This window comes from Atractosteus spatula, chromosome 18 (genome assembly GCF_055471065.1).
Source record: "Atractosteus spatula isolate fAtrSpa1 chromosome 18, fAtrSpa1.hap1, whole genome shotgun sequence".
Taxonomy (NCBI): domain Eukaryota; kingdom Metazoa; phylum Chordata; class Actinopteri; order Semionotiformes; family Lepisosteidae; genus Atractosteus; species Atractosteus spatula.
This window is the reverse complement of record NC_142723.1, coordinates 15,038,134-15,060,062: the sequence shown is the minus strand read 5'-3', so window position 1 is coordinate 15,060,062 and position 21,929 is coordinate 15,038,134. Positions and strand designations below refer to the sequence as shown.

The 21,929-nt window shown below is 40.8% G+C and overlaps 1 protein-coding gene across 2 annotated transcripts in view; it reads right to left on the bottom strand.

Moving 5' to 3' along the window:
* Window positions 1-21,929, bottom strand: part of LOC148818666 (arf-GAP with dual PH domain-containing protein 1) — a 46,452-nt gene that overhangs the window by 12,007 nt on the left and 12,516 nt on the right. For both annotated transcript variants that reach the window (XM_088936794.1, XM_088936793.1), the window contains exons 2-5: window positions 20,683-20,813; window positions 18,607-18,698; window positions 11,248-11,330; window positions 457-569 (exon numbers count right to left, since the gene is read on the bottom strand). In XM_088936794.1, the coding sequence (XP_088792920.1) occupies window positions 457-569; window positions 11,248-11,330; window positions 18,607-18,698; window positions 20,683-20,813 (419 nt within the window). The remainder of the gene's footprint in view (window positions 1-456; window positions 570-11,247; window positions 11,331-18,606; window positions 18,699-20,682; window positions 20,814-21,929) is intronic.

Here is a 21,929-nt window from a genome sequence, read left to right as displayed (position 1 = left end):
GCATGCTTATTCTTCATGCATCTGAAGACGCACAATAGCTTGTTTGGCACAGTATTATACCCTGATAATTTGGTCTGTTCTCTTTTTTAGACCTTTTAGACCCTCAGAGAGAGTTACAGAAATAGCCTTCATATAATATTCTTGTTTAGGTTCCTCACAGGTTCACTTCATTGGAGCGCCATGCAAGGCAGTAAAATAAATCACCTCGGTTTCTAATTTCAGAGCCCACACTGGTAGTTCTTTTTTTCATGTCATTTTTCAGAACTACGGTGGAAATTGCTTTTCGAATAGAGACTGGCACACAGCCCTGCGAAACAATTAAACTGCATCAGTCTGCTGGTAGATAAATCTGCCATCTTTGGGGGATTTCTACCAATGACTTGTGCTAAAAAGGTGAAACAAGGATAAACTGCCATTATGGAAACTGCTTTGATACTGTACAATTTGCATACTTACATCATGTTTGTTAAAGTACTTCAAGGCTCCCTCGCGCTCAGACAGAATAAATTTTCTGCTTAAAAACTGTCCATTGTCTCTCCCTCGTTTCCATAGAAACCCTTCTCTGTATCCTGCAAGGAAATTAACAGCAGGGTTCAATTTAAATACACATGCATAACAAGGAAAAACAGAGCACATTCACTGAGCAAAATAATATTTAGATCTTGAATAAAGGGGCATCTCAATTTACATTACAACATTACATTTTAATTTTAAAAAAGACGTTTTAATCTATAATCTGTTCCCAGTGGACATTCATCCATTGTAAATGTTAGCCCTGAAGGTGCAGTAGTATATTTTTACGTTGATGAAGTGACATAACACTGGAGTTAACTTAAAGGCGTAGACTATAAAACATAAATTATATCCCACCTGTCTGCATGTTAATGGTGAACTACAGTGCTGAGAATGAATCTTGTCTTCTATTTTTGGATCCACACCAAGTACTTCATTAATTAAAAAAAAGTTGCACAGCACAGTACGCAATTAATTATAATAATAACATCCTCTCAAATCTGTGCACACGCCTGCCTCCTTTGGCAGGGATGAGCTCTCTCCAGTAAAAGGAAATGAATAATTCACCCCAGATTATCTCACCAATCAATACCCTCTGAGAAACTAAATCAATTCTGAAATCAATCTCCTCCCTGGCTAAATCCTCCGACCACCACTTTTTGCTTCAAATATTTGCTTGAATTTGATTTTTGCCTACCTGCGATGTCACTCAGATTACAGAAATACCAACCCGTATAAAGTTGTATTGCCCTGCAGCTCTCTCACAATATTTTCTCGGCCCTGTCATGTTAATAATGCCTACATGACTTTAGGAGGTGAGGGTCATGGGAAAACTTGTTTCATAAGTGCTTGACAAAGTTCTCACCACAGCTGATGTGGTTTCTCACATTCTAGTCAGAAGTCAGAAGAGGAGAGTCCATTTTGAAGCTGGTTGACTTTTGTTCATTTCAGGTTCTGAGAGAAAATACAGCCTCAGAGACACATCCTGTGCTAATTCAGATAAGGAAGCCTGAAATTAGCACCTTTATCTGAATGATCTGTAGAAGCAGGGCATTCCCACTATGCAGAATCAGTTTGTCAAGTTTTCTGCCATTACTTTTTTGTTATCTCTTGCACATTTTGTGCTACTGTCCAAATAGGCCTAACACACCAGCCTACAAAATTCTGATTTTCAACATAAAATTATACTAATTCTGATATACTTCTGAGGAAGTATATACAGATGAATTTGTACTAATTAACTTGTTGGCTTTCATTAATTTTTTGATCATCAAGTCAATGCATGATTGGATGTATTGTTGGCTTTCTGGGAATTTTCTGAATGTCTAGCTGCGTCATCATGCGTAGGCTGCAAAGGAACAAGTAATAGGTTTATTCCATGCTGAAAAAAAGAAGAAAAAAACACAACGTTTCGGCCATGGAGCCTTCTTCAGGTGTGAGAGACAGGGAAGTAGGCAAAGGTAATGTAGCGGGAGAACAAAGGCTGGGAGAGAGGAGGAGCGAGAGGCGGGAGCAGGGGACAGAAAGAGAGGCCAATCAAGAGGTGTTAGTGCGATGTCTGTGAGATGTTTACATGATGATAATAATGAAATTGCAATGGTATTATAAAAAAATAACCCAATCTATATTTAGGATGATGAAATGTACCAACAAATATATTCAGTCCTGAACATCCAGCGTGGGGGTGTGCTGCGTGTGATGTGTTAAGAGGTGAGAGGCTGGAAGGTGGGCTGGTTGATGCTGGAGGGCAGAGTCTATCTCCAGTTCCTCATTCTCATTTGCAGTCATGGGGTTTGTGAGCTGAGATAATGAGCTATTACAAAAATCAGGTTCTTACAGTATAACACATACAATATACCATTATAAATAAATAAAAATTCCAATAGGCTTTTCTTGTGAATTGGTCTGAACAGAAGTATAACAAAAGTTTATTGAGGCTGATGTAACACTGTTGCTGTGTACATCGTTCAATAAAATAAGCTCTCCAGCATTTTACAGCATTCATTTTTACAGCATCTCCAGCATTCTTTTTTAAACTGACCTCTGGTCTGTAATAACTTTAGACCACACAGAAGTTCTCTCGAATAATTTTAAGATATCTTTTAGAAATTTTAGGAACATTCTTTCACCCTCGAAGCTACAAGAGATTAACCTGGACTCTTTCCACAAGTATGTTGTCAAGGCTTAGACAACTTCATTAATATTTCATAAGGCCAGCCATTATAAAGGGAGTGAGATCACTTAGTGGTATTGATGACAGACACAAAAGCCATTGTCTATTTGTCCTAAGGAATACCATTATCTGCATTACAGTCTCATGCCTCTGGCCTGCACAGATTTACATTACCTATATGTCAATGAGTTGTTCACCGTATTTCATGAGGGGCAAACACTTCAGCCTTCAAGAAGAAAAAATCAATCAACTATTAAAAATTCAAGGCGTTACTGTCTGGTAAGATAATGAGGCATGTACAAGTATGCAGGGGTCTCCGTTTTTTTTCTTTTGAGGTTTGTTTGTCTTTGGTGCTTTTAAAACACTCATTCTCCATTTTGGGTGCCTGTTGTCATAAAGTTATCGTAAATTCAATTCAATAAGTTGATTGTCTTCAGCAAATCTTCAAAGTGAAACTGGTATCAGTTAAGCTGATATCAAAGCCAATCTAGGTGAGATGGCACTTTCAAGTCTGATGTCATGTTTATGAGTTTAAGGCAGCCTGCAAATGATTAGCCAGCAAAAGCCATAAACCTGGGGAGGACAGTATCCAATCTTTTCTGTTGAGATATTGTCACTCTTTAGATACAGACACATGCAGACTCCTCTACAGACACAGAGTGGACTCCGCCATTGTTACCTGCTTCAGCTTGTCATTAATCAAGTAATGATGGAAGTGGTTGAGCTGTCTTGCCATCCATCACAAGAAAACGTCAAAGTTGTCCATGCTGTGAGCTCCGAGAGCCTGATTTATTGTAAACAGCTCTTCCTGTTTTAAAACACTAATATATGTAATTTAGCTTTGTGGAATGCATTTCCATTACATGCTTTAGCTTAGCAGAGTCATTTTGAATTTTGGTTCCAGAAAATCAGCATCTTTTTATTCTCCTCTCAGCTGAGCTGAGTGACCTAATTGGATTATTTGCTTATTATTATTAGCTAACATTCTCCAGGTGTCGTCAGATTGCCTAGCTAATATTTTTAAGCAGCACTGTGCCTCTCCAGAATTGTTTGACACTGCATTGTTTAAAGTTTTTTTCAAGAAACCTTACAAATGTGGCACAGCATAAAACACACTTCTAAACACTGATAAAAGTTTGTATGATCTCCCTATGATCATGTGGGTTTCCTCCAGATGCTCTGGTTTCCTTCTACAGCCCTACCATACTGATGGGATACTTGGCTTCTGTGAAGACTGGCCTTGGTGGGAGTGTGTGCATGTCTGCATGTGTGTCTGTCTGCCCAGCAGTAGACTGACACCCCATCCAGGATGTACCCCATCTTATGCCTACTGCTTGCTGGGATAGGCTCCCCGCCCCCAACAACAATGAATTGGATAAGTGGATTAGAAATTGTAAATGGAGGTGCAATATATTTAAACACACAAAATCGAACAATGAAAAAAAAAAAGGATTGCACAAAACATCCTGCATGTGGCATTTATGGCAAGTTTTGCAAGCAAGAACCCTCTTCTCAGCTCACTCCATCACAACTGTCGGACAAAGGCTCCACCTCCCCTTCCTGCACTGCCTTGAATCAGCTTCTGTTGGGAAACTGGGCCGAGGGCCAGCAGGCAGGCCAAGTGGTTGTGCAGCCTGGCGCTCTGCTGTCACAGGCTGACACCACCACCCAGAGATCTCCCAGCACCCACGCACAGCTACTGCCAGATGCTGAAAATCCAATTAATCTACAAGCTTGCTGGTTGCACAGCGGTCAGATCCATCACCCATTTTCTAACCACTTCTCTAGGACATACCCTGCCTTACCCTGGGACAGGCTCCCGTGACTCTGAACTGGATGAAGCCGGTGCAAAACGGATGGATGGATAGATGGCAGACGGCAAGCAAGTTCAGAAACGAAAGTAACTTTCCCTGACCGCTGGTACAGGAAACATGGTATTCCCAGTGTGAATGGCAATACTGTATGATGGTCATCAATATCGGAACGGAGATGTAGTTTTATTATAGAGGCACACTGACGTTTCAGTAAGTGATTACGGATTCGGATTCTGGCTATAGCTTGTCTAAGACCTGAATGTTTCCTCTGACTTCCAAATCTACAAAAAGTCTGATTTTTGAAGGAAATGCTGAAGTGACAGGTTTAGACATGTACTTTACACATACTGCTAATGGCACCTGAAGAGAAAGTTTTTTTTAACAGGAAGCCGAAAAACACCTACAGTATTGTGATGCGTACTTTGACATTTTGCATTCTTTCGCGTAAACAGTACAAGATTAATATGCTTTGCTTACAGATCAGCCTTCAGAAAAGCATCTTTCCAAAAAAAAAAATGGCTGAATGAGATATTTGGATTAACTGCTATTGTACAGTACATACCACACAAGCAAAATGATCCAAATGGTCTCTTCCTTATGTTCTTACAATAGGTTTTTTTTAAAATATACAAATATAATAAAACGAACCGCTTAAGTTTCATGCACTAAAAGAATGCCATAGAGGGGCTAACAAAAGTTCAAGGGCAACTGCTACCAACGTGCCTCCTTGTGTCACCTCAGAAAAAGACTTGTTGTCCATTTAAGTTATTAACCAGCTCAGTTATACATTAAGAGAAGGATTCCATTGTATTCCTCCTCCTGCCGACACAGTACCAAACTTTCTACTGCAAAGGCTTGAAAATAAATCTGTTTCAGAAGAAAACAAAGCACATTTACACTCTGAAAAGCAGATGATCTGGCTCCAACCCCAACTTGGCACCACGTTCCCCATGATGACCTATAATTCAGACTGGACCACAGCCACCATTCTGCTCCCCTTCATAATGTGATTATAATCAAACACTGTGAAAGTGGCTTTGAAGGGAAAAAAAATAACCACCAGCTTGACTGTTAAATTTTTATTAGTAACTGTAAATGTTACAAAATACTATCCATATCAAATTCCCTGGGGTCTACTGACAGCAGAATTAGTTCCCAGAAACACTCCAGAATCTCCTTCTCATTTAATAATGATGTCATCAGGAACCGGACACTATTTCTAGAGCAGGCTCTGCTTGTCTCATCCATAATAAATAAATGCCATGCAGGCAGCTGCACTGTTACAGCAAACAATTTCAGCCCAAGGTGCACAGAGTGCCACTGTTTCTTGTATTAGATTTTAAGGGTTGCTGTCAGGGATAAACATCACAGCTTTGCACATTTCCACCTAGTGTAAGATTCATTTATTTTAAAGTTGAGCCCACTATTACACTTTCCTGCAGAAATAATGTTTAGTGCTTGTGTAGTGCTTGTAATGTAGTTTATTACTGGTATATATACAGTATAAATAATTTACAGTGATATATTTCATATACACACATCCTTTTGATTTTTATTACAGTGAATACACATTCTTGCTTATGCCTAGTAAGGAGAACCAGAAACCAATTTAATCAGTCCATTATTTCTTAACTGTGAACTATCACTTTAAACTCCAGCAATTCATGTCTGTCCTTGAGCAGAATGTAAGCAGGAGGCCGTTTTCACACTATTGTTTCGTTACTTATCAGTCTAATGTTTTCAAATTTCCTTAAGACTGACCAGTTCTTGCTTTTTTCAGTTAATGAGCCCACTGTTCGTAAAAATAATCTACAGTGAAGGAAAACTCACAGTTATACCATCTGTTTCTTTTAGGCAGTAAGGAAATAAATTCGTCTGTCCCCTTCGGAACGAACTTGGAACGGCATGTGGCTGAGAAGGCCCGTTTGGGAAATAAAGTGTGTTTTTCTAACCCTCCTTTGGACAACCCTCTATTCATTTAGAGCCTCCCTGTCCCAGAATAATCACCCGTTCCTCATACGCCAGCACACGGTCCATGACAAAAGAAAGTTGTCTTTCAGGAGGAAAGCAGTGACATTCACCAAGATGATTTTCTACACCTTCAGCCACAACATGATGCTGTGACAAACCCGTTTTTTAAGGGTTTTGCGGGGGAGATGAACCGGAGGGAACAAAGATCAACAAAATGCTATTTGTTCACTAAATGAGTTTTATTGCCAGGCTGGGAGGGACCGATGGCAGAAAGTCTCCCCACCAATTGAGGAACACTGTAAATATGAATAGCTCTGGCCCATCACTGCCATTGCATTCCAGTCAATGTGAATCTTATAAACAGCCAAAGGCCATCTCAGTCAGAGTCTCAGTCAGATTCCATCATTTTGATGATTCACGTCAGAGCCATTTGTGCTAAAACTGCTGGGGACGCCATTCTTCAGATGAAAAGGTTACTAGCAAAGCACAAATTGTGGAAAATCCCTTGTTGTTCTAATACATCTTATTCTGCTTATTTTATTTATTTATTTTTTTCGAAACCAGGGGGTTTTAACTGTTGGTCCGGTCCAAAGAAAATTTAATTGACAACGACTTTTCACATTCCTGATAAAAGCAAGTGTCCATTTCGTTTGCTCAATAGTTCAAATTGCTCAGACATTGAAAAGCTTTGCTAAAATGTTGTTTATATGTGTCATGTGAGCTCGGGTTTTCTAATGCCAGAACATCATGTTTTTTTATTGTCAGCTACTGTATCTGGTGCTGTGCCCCAATTTTGTCTCTCACAGTCCAAAGACCTACTGGTAGGTTAATTGGCTTCCTGGGAAATTGTCTCTGGTGTGAGTGTGTGTGTCTGTGTGTGCTCTGCAATGGAGTGGCATATTGTCTCGGCGGTACCCTGCCTTGTGCCTGTTGCTTGCTGGGAAAGGCCCTGGCTCCCCTGAGACCCTGAACTGGATGAAGTGGGTAGACAATGGATGGATTTAACCATGCTGTTTGTGTCAACAAGGAGTAAAAGCATCCAATATTTTTGTATAAATAGTCTGCATTGTTTATGAAATAGAAATTAAATTATTTAATACCTATTCCTTCTACCACTCACAATAGCAGCCAATGTCTGCACACATTAGCCACACTGAATTCTTACATTCCTACAACACTTTTCATCCCAAAAGGTTTAAGAACCTCTTCAAGCAGCAAGAACAACATCTGGAATCTGTTCATTTAACTTTGTTTCCCGTAAGCCTCAAAGGAGACTAGCAAGCTTTACGCATTCTTGTATCTGCATTCTCAACACCCCAGGCTAATTGAAAATGTAATTTCTTTATTGACATGAATGAAATTCATTTTTTGGACACTACTTTTTAAAATGGGGGAAAAAAAAAAACATGGACTCAAACTCAAATGCCACAAAAGCACACAGGGTGAGGTAACTATTTTGGAACTGAATTGATCTGACATTCAGATTTTTTACATTTCTTTCTTGATATTTAATTGATCCTTTTAAGATGAGCTATTGGGTTGGGGTCAAGACATTTGTAGGCTGAAGTAGCAGGGAAGCAGCAAAATTAAGTTAACCTCCATTGATCAAAACTGTCTGCTTCATAGTCCTGAAGATAACTCAATAGAAGGAGTTCAATGCATTATCGGATCATCCATCAGCACTGCGTGGTCAGGAAGATGCAAATCGACTGTTTGTTAATTGTCCAAAAAAACACCATTTGAAGTTTTGTCTGAAAAAACATTGATAAGGCACAACTATTCAAAAGCACAACATTTGTAATGTAAGCACAAGGAAAAAAAGCTTACTGGCTGTTCCAGATCAAAGCTGTCTTATGTTCCCCCTAATTTCTGCTTAACATCTGTGACTACCTATAATGAAAGTCTAAGGACCCTGCAGTTGGACACTGCTCTTAGTTTTTTGTATTTATTGGTTGTTTCATGCAGCCCAATTACTATTAACCCTGGGTCACATAATGTTTAAACAAACATGTGTACAGTAGGACTCGTCAGGGTCTGCCCTTAAAGTGTATTCTTTGAATTAAATTAAATATCTCCAGTTTATCGGTGCTTGAATACTAAATATTTATGTGTATTTGAGAAGTCTGCTAAGCATACTGTGCTGTTAGGTCAGTATCTTTATACCACAGCAGATTTCATTTTAAGTAATATCAAACAAATGCATATTCTGGAGCACAATGATATAACTATTAACAAAGCCCTTTGTCTTCCTAGTACTAGATCTTAACGTGACACTTATGGACTTAAGGGTCTTAAGGTTACCGCAGTTTACAGGGAAACAGTGCACACTCTCCAGATGGCATAATTATTTTTCCCATTAGTAATAAGAGAGTCTTAAATCCTTCCATGGCTAATAAGTATTGTCTGAGGAAGATCCTCGGCACCCCTTTTCATTCTGCAGCTGGTGATGCATTTATTACACACGAAAGTGTCAGACATCCACTTCATTTTCCCTTTTCTCTTGAAAGTCTTGTAACCCAACTCAATTTGCAAGAGTCAATTTTCAGTTACCGTGTTTCCCCCTGGGCTTTCCCGGTTTGTCCGTTGCTAAACTTTTTGGATACCGCAGAAAAATAAAAGGACTAACGTCTCAGTCTACAATGGAAGACAACCTCTGAATACTGAATAAAGGCTTTTGTAACATGGCGAATGAACTACCACTGAATAAAAAAGGTCCATGTCCACCTGTCTATAAATTCTCAAAGTTATGGATGGTTTTGGGTGGCATGAAGGCATGGCATAGGGGTTAGCATTGCCGCCTCACACCACTGGACCCCCAAGTTCAATTCTGGAACTGGGGTGCTATCTGCATGGAGTTTGTATGTTCCCCCCATGTTCACATGGGTTTCCTCCAGGTACTCTGATTTCCTCCCACTGGACACACTGGTAGGTTGACCGGCTTTCGGGAAAACTGGCCCTGGTGTGAGTGCGTGCATGCCCGTGTTTGTGTCGGTGTCTGTCTGCCCAGTGATGGACTGGCATATCCCACCTCACGCCCTTATCTTCCTGGAACAGTCTGTGGCTCCCCTGCAACCCTTTGCTGGATCGAGTTCTTTGAAAATGAATGGATGTAAGACTTGCCTTCAAAAGACAGCATGCTCTCCAAGGCTAAGAAAGGTTGGAAAAAAGGGATAAACAGACACTAGTACCTGCCAGAATCTGGTTTTGTACCCTAATCTCCAAAGTCAAACCCACAGAGAGCACAAGAGAGCAGGACAATGCATCCAAACTCTTCTGACAGGCGTCTCTTAGGAGGGAACCTTCCCTGACCTCCCACGCTACAGCTGACTGCCTTTTGAGGTTCTGGCTTGAAACAAACCTAAACACTAAACCTTTAATCAGTCTGTATCGGTGCCAGAAACACTACTCTAAAAAATGTGAAGTAAAGCATTCAGTGTAAGCATAGATTTATTCATAGAAGACTAATCGGAGAAAAAAGACACTCTGGTTGCCATGTAAATTTGACTTAAGCAATGTTGGTCTTTTATGTTCATACTATGTTGCCCCTTTTTTAGAGGGAGGGTCACGAATTTCCAAAAGCCTTATTAATATTTAGGGTATTTGTCAGTACGATTCACTTATGGTAGACATCCTAAGAAAACTGGATTTTTCACTGGATGAATACAGAGATGGGACGCTTTCATCAGCACAGTATTTTCCTCGCAGCCATAAAATAACAAATACAACTTGCATTGAAAGGCAGACATTTTAAAAAGGAGAACATGGTAGGGGGGTTTTCTAGAAGATTATGAAAAGAAGTACCACAATAGTAAAATATGTGGAAAATGACAGTAACAGCTCCACTGTTCGATCCTGCAACACCAGAAACATGGTTTGCCGATTTCAAGAAGCACCAGAAGTTTTTAGATTTTTTTTAAAACAAAGCAGCATCTTCCCCTAACAGGTGTCTGCTGGTAAAGGAGAAAAAAAACTCAAGGATGGGAATGGGGACATGTGACCATGACCACTGGATCAGGAAAGTACTGAGATTTTACACCAAAATCATCAGATAATTCTCTTTTCTTAAAATGGTCAAATCATTTTGTTTCGAAGTGCCCCCACATGACCACCATCCCACAGAAACAAAAACCCATTAATTTTCTCACTAATGATATGTCAACATAGTGCAACATCACTTAGGAAATAAGAAGATGAGCCAAAGAGCAGAACTAACAGAAGGCTTCTTAAGTCTCTGTCTGAATAGTTAAGTCTTGAGCTCCAAACTCTTTTTTTTAAGTCTATTGGTGTGAGAATACAGAATTCACTCTAAAACAATGTGGGGAAAAAACAGAATGGAATGCTACCTGTGAAATGTGTTTAAAACACAATACATATAACTGAGATTATGGAAAATAAAATAACTGAGAATACTTCAAAAAAGCCTGTGCTTTTCAAAACATAAAACCAGATATTACATGAAGATACAACTATTTTGATACTGTTAGATGTTAAAAATGCAGCTCTTTCACAATATTACATTTTCTGCAATTGAAAACAACCTATAAAACTGTCAGACAGCATTTGCTTTGCATTTTATGCCTCGTGCTATAGTGTTACTGCTCTAGATTGCGATTCTGTGAGCCTTTTAGTCTAGAGTTGAAGAAATGAGATATCTTTGAGAAAACAGATTTGTCTTTCTGTCAGCCAGTGTAATCATTCCAAGCTCCCCGCCTTACAGGAAGGGTCACGATCTCTGCGGATCTCCCAAATAAATCCAAATCCAAGAATCCTTCCTACCTGCAGAATAGGGCTCTTGTTTTTCGACGCAGACAAACTCATTTCTTTCGTATCTGGCGCGAATCCACTGTTCCCTTAGAATCCTGGAAGGAAACAAACAGCAGAGGTGATAGCCGAAGGTCACAGGTACTGGTAGGTGCAAAACGAGACACTTTTACAGGTAATATTTGTGAATAAATCATCCATTAATTTTGTAATCTCTTTATCCAATTCAGGGTCACAGGGCAGCCAGACCATATCCCAGTAAACAACAGGCACAAAGCAGGATGCACCCCGAAAAGGACATCAGCCCATTTCAGGGCACAACCAGACACAAACACAGACATTTACACACTCGTAACAGGACCGATTTACCCTGAAGCCAACTAGCCTACAAGTACATTTTTGGACTGTGTGACAAAACTGGAACACCTGGAGGAACAAGGAGCAAGGGGAGAAAATACAAAATCTCCATGCAGACAGTACCCCAGTTCCGGAACTGAACCCTGGGCCACAGCGCTGTATGACAGCAATGATAACCACTGCCCATAAATAGAAATAGATCAATTGCATGCATTTTCTTAGTCATCCTAAAATCTATTCTCACATAAACACGTGTACACCAACAGACACCCACACTAATATGGCCGGTACAGTATAATCTTCAGATCATTTAGAAGGGCCTAGGAAATGTACTTCAGGTATCAGAAATGCAGTGATGCAGGAGATGCATTAGATAGCCTCTACACAGCACTCTGGTGTTGGCTGATGTATAAATTCTGAAATGGCTCAGTCATTTCATTTCGGTTACCCAATTACAGATAATCTCAAAATTGTGTCGTCATGTTCAATGTGTATAGGAATTTAGTTTTTCATAAAAATTGAAATGGCTCAAACTAGCATTCTCTCCATTTCTGCAAATTCTAAAACTCACAATGAAGAAGAGGTGTGCAATACAGTTCTACAAAGTATTTGTATGCCAGAATATTACTGGGATAACTGCAAAAGCAAAGTGATCATGTTATGTGTCATATGGTTGTTTAGGGCATATACTTTGCAAAAGTGATGAAACGTTTTCTGCAAATTATTTAGGGCAATATTTTCTTGGCTGTTGGCATTTATCTCAGGGTTTTCCTGGAAGACATCAAGGAAACATTTACAACAGCACAGGGGGGTGGGGAGTTATGCACAAACAGTTCAAGTTCAAAATGAGACTGTAAACCTATGCCGTCAATGTTGTACAGGATCTGCATAATGGATGACTAGTTCAATAAAACCTGCCATCAATAAATCTCACAAATGCACACTGACATCTTGTTGAGGATGCACATGGATGGGAGACGTTATGAGTAATCTAGATGAACCAGTGGAGTAGGATTAAAAAGCCCCTGGAGTCTAATTTATCAGTTCATAATAAGACACACTGACCGTATCAAACATTAAGAACCCAGGGCCATTAAGAGGGACTTTTGCAGTTCTCTACATATAACTCACTCATCTGCTGTCTGTTCTATTTACTGGCATTGCTTTAGCAGCAAAAATTAATGTCAGCACTGGAAAAAAAGCACTCACCTTTTGTGTTGGAATTCTCCAGGTCCATATTCTTGTAAAAGTCTAAACCAAATTTAAAATACAACAATCCCTATCGTTTACCTCAAAATTCATTTGAGAACTGAATGTAACGACACAATTTTCTTGCAATACAATGGACTGCGTATTAAAGAATACTTTGTTTGCTTTTCTGAATATTTTAATCCAATTAATACCCTAATGCATCTTGGGCAACATCCTTTATTGCATTATTCATATGAGGGATAATAACCTCCCCAAGGGACTGGTGGATGGTATTTCTCTTCCTTGATGAAACACAGAGCCTTTCTGCACGCACAGTCACACATTGTATTGGGAGCTGAAAGTGTATCTTAGAGTACCACACTTGTTTAGGTCACTTCCAGTACAAATTAACTAGGCAGTAATCCTAACCACTAAGCCACTGTCCCTTTTTGAGTCCCTTACATGTCTTCCAATAGCCCTCCTTCATTGCACACGGTAAACTATTGTAATTACTTCAGACACATCGAGAAACGAGATGGACTTCACCTGGTCATGGAAGGGTCTTCACTACAGCTGTGAGCCTATAATGCTCTTCGGGGATTTTGTATCAATGTGCCTCAATGTGATAAAAGCAGGTTTTTCACACGGCTTCTGTCCCATATTTCTCACCTCCATAAGGCTCCAGGACACTCTGCAAACTTGCTTTGTGGCTGTGTTTGATGGACAACTACCAGATTCCACGTTAATTAATAAGTTGTTTATCCAAATGAAATGATATGTGGTGAATCAAGGAAAGAACTTTAGAAGAGAGTATTCATTTGAACATATCATGGAAGGATAGGCTTCGGGATCACTTTAACATGGAAAAGACTCCTCCACAAGCCCTAGACACCCAATCCACAGACACGAATGCTTACAAAATATTCATGTCCCCAGTGGACTTTAAAGGTGTTGAAAACCTATCAGCTACAGTGTGGCGTACCACAGTGTGCCCCTGAACTCTTGCTGGAAAAAGGCAGTTTTTTTTTTGGCTTGATGTTAATGTGTTGAACTGTGTCAAGTTCTTAAAAGACAATTACTGCTGTTTTTTCGATTAATTCTTTATGCAAGATCAAACGACCATATAAATGTTATTAGTTTCGGTCATCTTTGCAAAATACGTATAGAATCACGGATCGCCATGAGTCATACATTATTGGAACTTATTGTGCTATTTCAAACTTCCAAATACATTTCAGGACAAAGAAAGTGGAGCTTTAATCTTGAATTAAGTTTATGAAAATCAGTTATCAAAAAATGAATAACACTTCTGGTTAAAAGCATGTATTTTTCCTGTGAACATTTCACACAAATAGCTAAGCTCAAGACATTGCAGTAAATTTAAGCACTGCTGTAGGTCTATAATTTGAAATTTAACGAGCTTCATTGGCACATTTTAAATCCTGCAAGGGAGCCAGTGTACAGAACACAAGACAAAATGTTTTTGTGACATCTGACTGACTGAGCTCTCCCTGTTGATCAGTAATACAAGCCCAGCAAATAGAAGCTCACAGAAAAAACAAGACCCAATTGCTTCACAGGAAATGTGAAATTAAAAACGCAGAAAATGAACAGTAAATTAAAGTGTGAGGATCAGATATATAGTACATCCCCAGCAAGCACTCTGTAGGGAGAGAAAAAACAACATGAAAAAGATAAACCGATTTTAGAACACAAAATCCAGGAGGGATAAAGCTGGGGGGAAATCTGTCTTCGTGCTGCTGCTGAAAATGAAAACAAGTAAACCCCTAAGGAAGGTGACAGACTGACTGACGTGGGATGCTAAAAACTGAAAGCTTAAGAAGGAAAAGCGTCAACAAGAGAACATAAAAAAGCTCACGCATTCTGGATGACTGGGATAATTCCTGGTATGGAGAGACAGAAAAAAGAGCAAATATGAACGCAGAGCATCTGCCAAAAGACCTTACTCAAGGGATTTTGTACGAGTAAACTTAGGATGTTGTTTTTAAGGGATTTGACTGAGACACTTCAAACAACGCTAAGAATTAGCGAGTCAAATGGTGGAGGAAAAAAAAGCACTGTCGGTACTGTAATATTTTATGTGGATTTCAAACTACCCAGTGGATTTCCCTGCCTGGTTAGATGTTTAGTTCCATCGCTAAGCATGCGAGGCAGCTCCAGTTACAAAGGCACACTATGAATATTAATCATCAAGAGGCAGGCTGTGGCAAAGATAAGCCACAGGACAGGAGTGGAAACCACAGGGAAGTGCATTTAATACCAAGAATCCTCTCTGTACAGTAAGGGTTGTGGGAGTGTGGAACAAGCAACCCAGCCATGCTGTCGAAGCTCACAACCTAGAGTTTTCATGAAAGGCTTGACATCTTCAGATCACTTAACACTTAAGTAACAGCAACCAAACAAGCATGAGCAAAGTATCTGCTTCTGGCTCATATTCTTTCCAATATACCTACCTCACCTTTCCTGTCCACAAGAGTTGTAGGTGAAGAGAAAAAAAAACTTGTCAAGAGAATATTTGCCCTTTGACCTCTCTAACAGCCCATGTTACATGTGTTCAAAAGCTCATTTGGAGTATATCACTGTACAGTAACAGTCTACAAAATATATGAATAATTCCCAAATTGTAAAGAGATTTAGGTCCCAGGATATGTGGGAGGTTTCAGATAGAAATTCACTAGATTTTAAAGTAAGCTTGACATGTGCTCTGAAAGATGGCGTTTCAAAGCTAACTCTCCTCAAGACATTCAGAATCTTTACTACTTCCGTGAAACTAAGTGGTTTCACAAGGTCTTCTGCTGAGACCTTTTCAGTTTTGTGTACATTTCAGTTTTTGCATAGATGATGGAAAGGTCTAAGATCTGAACAAATGCTACTTGTTTGTTTGAACTGTTTTGTTTCTGCTGAGCTCTACCAGAGCAGGAGGGAGCTGAGCATTGCGAGACACTTCTCACAATATGGATTCAAATCCAATACTGAAGAACAAAATTCATTCCTCACTTGGCCTTTTTGCATCTGCCATCTTCTTCCTCCTTGAAAGCTCAGTGCATTCTCTGACTCAGCCCTCCAGGGAACTTCGCCAGTTTAGCCTATAATGTTTCCTTCGCTTTGCATGAATGTCGGAGAAATGAGAGGGCAGTTTCTGAAACCAAGGAAGAATTACCACAGATTTCCTTTAAAACAGCAATCCTTCATTGCCAGACACCACCATTCTCTTGCCTGCACATCCTCACACAAGCCAAAATATTCCTGCAAAAAGTAGCAGAGGTTTTTCTAACAGGGATTCAACAGACATTAAAGGTACTCAGAAATTAATTAAGATGCCTCTGGCCAGAGGATAACATTGTCTGCATTGCAACAGCTAACTTTTTTTTCAAGCAATCTGTGGTGGTCTGACTGTTGGCATTTCATGTATTGTGACCATTTCAGCTCATCGGACCTGCAAACAAATTGAATTCAGTTTCATCTCCATCGTCAGGCTTCTGCTACCAGGAACAGCTGACTTAAGCGAGCATTACAGGAGAGAGTGACTCAGCACTGTTCAAATTGTTATTGTTCTGTGATGTCTCAACCACTTTATTCAGCTAATTAGATCAGCCAGCCAATGCCCAGAAATCAGCAGCTTCATTTCTGCAAGGAGATACTTTTATGTCCAGGCTCATCAATCTAAAAACTGGAAACTACTCCTGTCACCTGGTTCAGATTGAAGCGGTTCTGTTCAATTTAACTTGCTGGCTTTAGCACTTTGTTTCTGACCCAGCCGACCAGTCAGCACCACTTGCCTGTGGAGTGGAATTGATTCAAGGCTGTTTCGCCAACCTCCAGTAAATTAACAGGCTGTCAGTGAAATCACACTGGTTGCCGAGATCTGCAGATACGCAATTAAGAGTGTCTATTTAAATTAAAAACCGGTTTCCGTTGTTTTAATTTTGTCCTGGCTCTGGGAGTGACTCTTTTGCATTAAAAAGGACAGATGGTAATATCTCTGTGAGATGACATTATTAATTTCTATGATGCACTGACTGATTAAAAAGCAAAGCATTTGCCAATCCAATAGCCATAGAGTAAGGCACGCATATACAGCGTGGTGAAAAAGTACACTCCCTTAACATATCAACATATCTAGACACACAGTATTTGACCTTCATCTGGTCCTGGCAATAGATAGAATATCTAGATAGACTCATTGGATAAATAAGACACAAAAAATCTACATTGCCATGTTTAATGTGCATCCTTAGATCCACCATCTGATTAAAGACATAATGTAGAATCAGGTATACCAAAACACATGCAAATTACTAATCGATAATCAGAAAATGAGTCTACAAGTATAGAAAATCTGAAGCTTTGTCATTTTGGCCTTAAGCACACAGTTTTATGGTAACACTTGATGCCCATTTCAACAGAATTTTGGGACAGTCCTGTATCCTAAATATGTTAAACCATAAAATCTTAAAGGTGTGTACCTCCCTTTTTCACCACACCACCACAATGTATGATAGTGTCTCACACAAGTGCCAAATGGTGGCAAAATACTGAAATTAGCTTATACCCAATTAGGAAGACAAGTACAGCAGAATATAATACAGACGTGATACAACACATCCTACACTTTATACAACAATCAGCAACTTTATTAACAAAGGTAATATAGTGGCACAGGTGACACGATGGCACAGTGGTTAGCCTGGCTTACAGCACTGGGACCCTGGGTTCAGTTCCAGACTTGGGGTGCTATCTGCATGGAGTTTGTATGCTCTCCTTGTATTTGTGTGAGTTTCTTCCTGATGCTCCAATTTCCTCCCATAGCCCAAAAACATACTAGCAGGTTAATTTGTACTGGAAGTGACCTAAACAAGTGCGGTTCTCTGAGATACACTTTCAGCTATCAATGCACTGTGTGACTGTGCATGCAGAAAGGCCCTGTGTTTCATCCAGGAAGAGAAATGCCATCCACCAGTCCCTTGGGGAGGTTATTATCCCTCTTGATATGAATAATGCAATAAAGGATGTTGCCCAGGATGCAGTGGGGTATTAATTGGCTGAAAATATTCAGAAAAGCAGACAAAGTCCGTGCAATGGACTCACGTCCAGTCCAGGTTGTGCCCTGCCTTGTGGCGCTGCATGCCGCGACAGGCTCCGGCTCTCTTGTGAAAGAAGGGGTTGAGAACAGTTGGAAGGATGGATGTTTGGCACTATTAGCATCCATCAAGAGATGAAATTAGAAAAGCACAAGTAAGGCTTCGTTCTGGATAAGGTGTACAATTTTGAATTACAGTATAGATGACGTGTTACTGCTCAGAAATCAGAATCAGTCGAAAAAAGAGCAACCAGATGCACCCGGGTGCTACTAAAACCACCCAGCCATCTCGGTGAAGTGAATAATCTTGCTTCCTTCAAAGAAAATGGATGAGATCCATGTAAACATGCAAGATTCCTGTGATCATGTATGAGATCCAGTGATAAATGAGTTCGTATTGTAACTACCACACGGGCTAGATCTGTCTTTCCCAGGTCCAGTAAACACCACAGAGAGGACAAGGTAAAATGTACTCGAGTCATCTATTAGCCTTAAACCAAGCAGCTCAAAGTCTGTCCCTCTGATATTCTTTGCCTGTGATCAGGCTACATGCGGAGATATTCAGAAAGGAGTGCAAGTGATGGCACTGCGCAATAAATGACTGCAAAAGTTGCTCATCTGGCATTAAAGTACTTTCAAACCAAGATACCCGGAAATCTTTAAAAGCAAACATTCATAAAATTCAATAAGGAATTATTAGAAGGTAGGAAAGAAACATCACTTACTGGCTGTCAGCAAATGTCGGTCTGTAATAAAAAGGTGGCACCTTCTGTTCATATTTGGCTTTAGCAGCATTGTTTCCAGTAGAAGCCATGAACTGTTAGGAACAGAAGGACATAATTAGCTTTTGAGGTCCTCTTCAGGGCCCTGGTTGGTGCAATTTCACCCACCAAAACCCCCAAAGGGTGTTATGACAGCTCTGTAGGTAATGATTGTATATTTGGAATGAAATATGACCTCTCTTACAACTACTCGTGATAATTGATATTCAGAAGAAATCCTGGTTCCTGTGGCAGTGAACACACCTTGGGAAATGGGAACGTCTGTTTTCACCTTGAACGTGAGGAGCTCTACCCAGATCAGCAGCAGGACACAGGGGGAAGGCACTCATTCCGCTATTCATAGCAATTACAGGACATCAGGCGTATGCACAGAGGGCCTTGAAAACTCAAATGAATGCAAAGGCATGGTAATCCATGCAGTTGAACAACGTCCGAGAAGGAACACAGCGATCGACAAAGTAGACTTGGCCTTGCAGAGAATTGGGCAGCACTATCTCACAGGACAGCACTTCAGCTCTCTGATTACACACACAGAGGCCAGGTGCGGCAGTTAACCTGGCAAATCCGTCCCCTTTGCAACAGAAATGAACTCAGGGAAAGAAGCCAAACAAAGCAGCACCGGAAATTCAAAAGGCCGTGGAGCAGATCCAGAGCCCAGCCAGAGATGAGGCAAATAAGATGTTATGAGAACAAACACCAATTGTGAGGACATGCATTAAAAAAGACATCAGATGGGTGGGAAAGAATATATGGAGTTGTTAACGTTTACTTGTCGGGATGGAGGAGTTAACCTCCCACACCCTGCAAAGGAGGAACAGGGAACAGAGGAACTGCGGACATGCCGGTTACTTGGGAGGAGGGAGCACCCAGAAAACAGAAAGACTCCCCCGACAACGGACCACTGTTACTGATGAACCGCGGTCGAGTCCTCACCTTATTCGCTCAGAGAGCGAGACTCTGAGGTCTCCGTGCACAACCCGCAGAACAGCACTCACTCAGAGTGCACGTGATGCTGAATACGCCACCGATGCCTCTTAGGACCTGCTTGATTATCGTGGTTGTTTTTAGAAAGACATATTTGCATGTATACAAACCCTCCATCCATCTATGAAATCTCTAGGTCTGTCCTCAGGGTCCAATGAAGGGTAACGGGTGTCTTAACAGCCGACAGCAGAGTCCAATCTGGCTACAATTAAAACTAACCTGCCTTAATACATGCAAATTGGTAGTAGGAAATGACAATGTAACATGCGACGGGACAGCTTGGTAGCACGTGCTCAGGGGCTGTCAGTCACCTGTTTGTTCACCCCTCTGATGAGCTCGGTCTTAATATGTGGCCGATGGGTAGCATAAGCAAAAGCGAGGGCTTTCCTGCCAATGTGTTCAGAAACGTTTCTAAAAGCTTTTACAATGTGAGGGAGAATCTGGACAAGACAAAATTCACTCTTCCAGTTTAGAACACCTATTTTGCTTAACTGAGTCAGTGGTTTTCCGCTTTCAGACAGTTCAGCTCTCGTTTATTACCGAGAGCTGTAACGAAACCACCCCCTGCCTTCATACTGCTCAGCTCGTAGGGAGTCACTGTTATTTAAGGACCACTCAGCACAGCACTGAAGCTGTTCCTATTTCCCTTGTTCAGATTTCAAGAGTTTGACTCAAGCAGATGCAAGGGCTGTCCTGACAGGCCCCAATTTAGTTTTTTCTTCCTCTCAATGTTTTAATGAAAAGGGATCTCCTGGTTGTCTTCATCAGGCACAAGGGTCCCAACAGCTCGGCAAGGGTCTGTTTTGCAGAGCTCGTCGACAGTGCAGATGATCAGCTCGGTGGTGTAATGAGTGCAGCTCTTTTGGGTGCCGAATCCTAGACAGCAGTGACCTCCTCTGGGTCTTCTGCCCTGTGTGGGTTTCAGGGCAGGGAACTCACAGCTGTGCCATGCTCACTGCACTGAGACCTGTTACAGTGACAGAGATTTAAAAAGGCGACCAACGGCAGCGATAAGCAAGGGAAAGGGGAGATTACCTCGACTTCGGCCTTCTGCCACATGTCCAGCTGGACGGACTTCACTTTGCTAATCTGGGGAATGTTCCTGTGAATCGCAGAGCAGTTCTGACAGATAAACACCCCCAACGTGAACGAGGCCCAGTCAGGATCTGAAAGAAACAACAAGACGAGGTGCCTGTGAAGAACAGATAGAAACACAACAGCTTGGCTGATGGGTGGAGCGATGGCACAGTGGCTGCACTCGCAGTGCTGGGCCCCCGGATTTAATTCCTAAGGGTGCTGTCTGCACGGAGTTTGCATGTTATGCACATGTCTGTGCCAGTTTCCTGCGAGTGCTCTGGTTTCCCCCAGCATTCAAGAACTCTAGGTTGGAAGAAACTGGAGCATCTGGAGGTTAATTGGCTTCTGGGGAAATAGGTCCTGGTGTGAGTGTGTGTGTCTGCCCTGTGATGTGTTGGTATCCCATTTAGGGTGTACCCTGCATGCACTGCATGCTGGGATAGGTTCTGGCTGACTCGTGACCCTGAATTGGAAGAAGCCATGAGATACTAATGCAGATAATACTACATACTGTGCAGAATACCACACCATCTAAACCATCATGAATGTCTAACTTTTAAAAGAAATATTAAGATACAGTCCAAAAAATTGCCTTTTTGTATTTATATTGGACATTTACATTTAATCAAATATAAATACATAGTTTATAGCTTTTTGAACAATACTGTGAAAAGTACATGTGATGATAATTATTCATTAAGTTGTTTGTAATTAGACCTTTGAGGTTTCAGTTGCTGATATAACCTAATAAAAAAAACAGCCCAAGTCAAATGTTGAAATAGCAATAATACTTAACACAATAATATTCATCTATTCATCTATACTCATCTATTTTAAAATGGATGCCTTATGTCTTATGCACTTGACTATAGAAAGTATGGAGTTCTACTGTATGTGATGCTTCATCAGAAGAAAAGTGAATTTCCGGCTGAGATGGAAATATACAGACGGGCTGTGAATTTGAAGATGTCGATGCCTCATCCTTGGCCAGTGATGTTACCTGCCAGCTGAACTGTTATCTACTGAGGCAGACTTATCAAGTTCCTCCCGGGCTACTGATGGAGGGCAGGATGCCGGGAGAGGAAGGAATCTTCCCCACACAAACCCACAGACAGGAAGAGCAAGCGCTCACAGAGGGCACAGCTGTCCAAATCAGATGACCTTTACCCTCTGGGTACAGGCACAAGACACATTCATATTAAAAA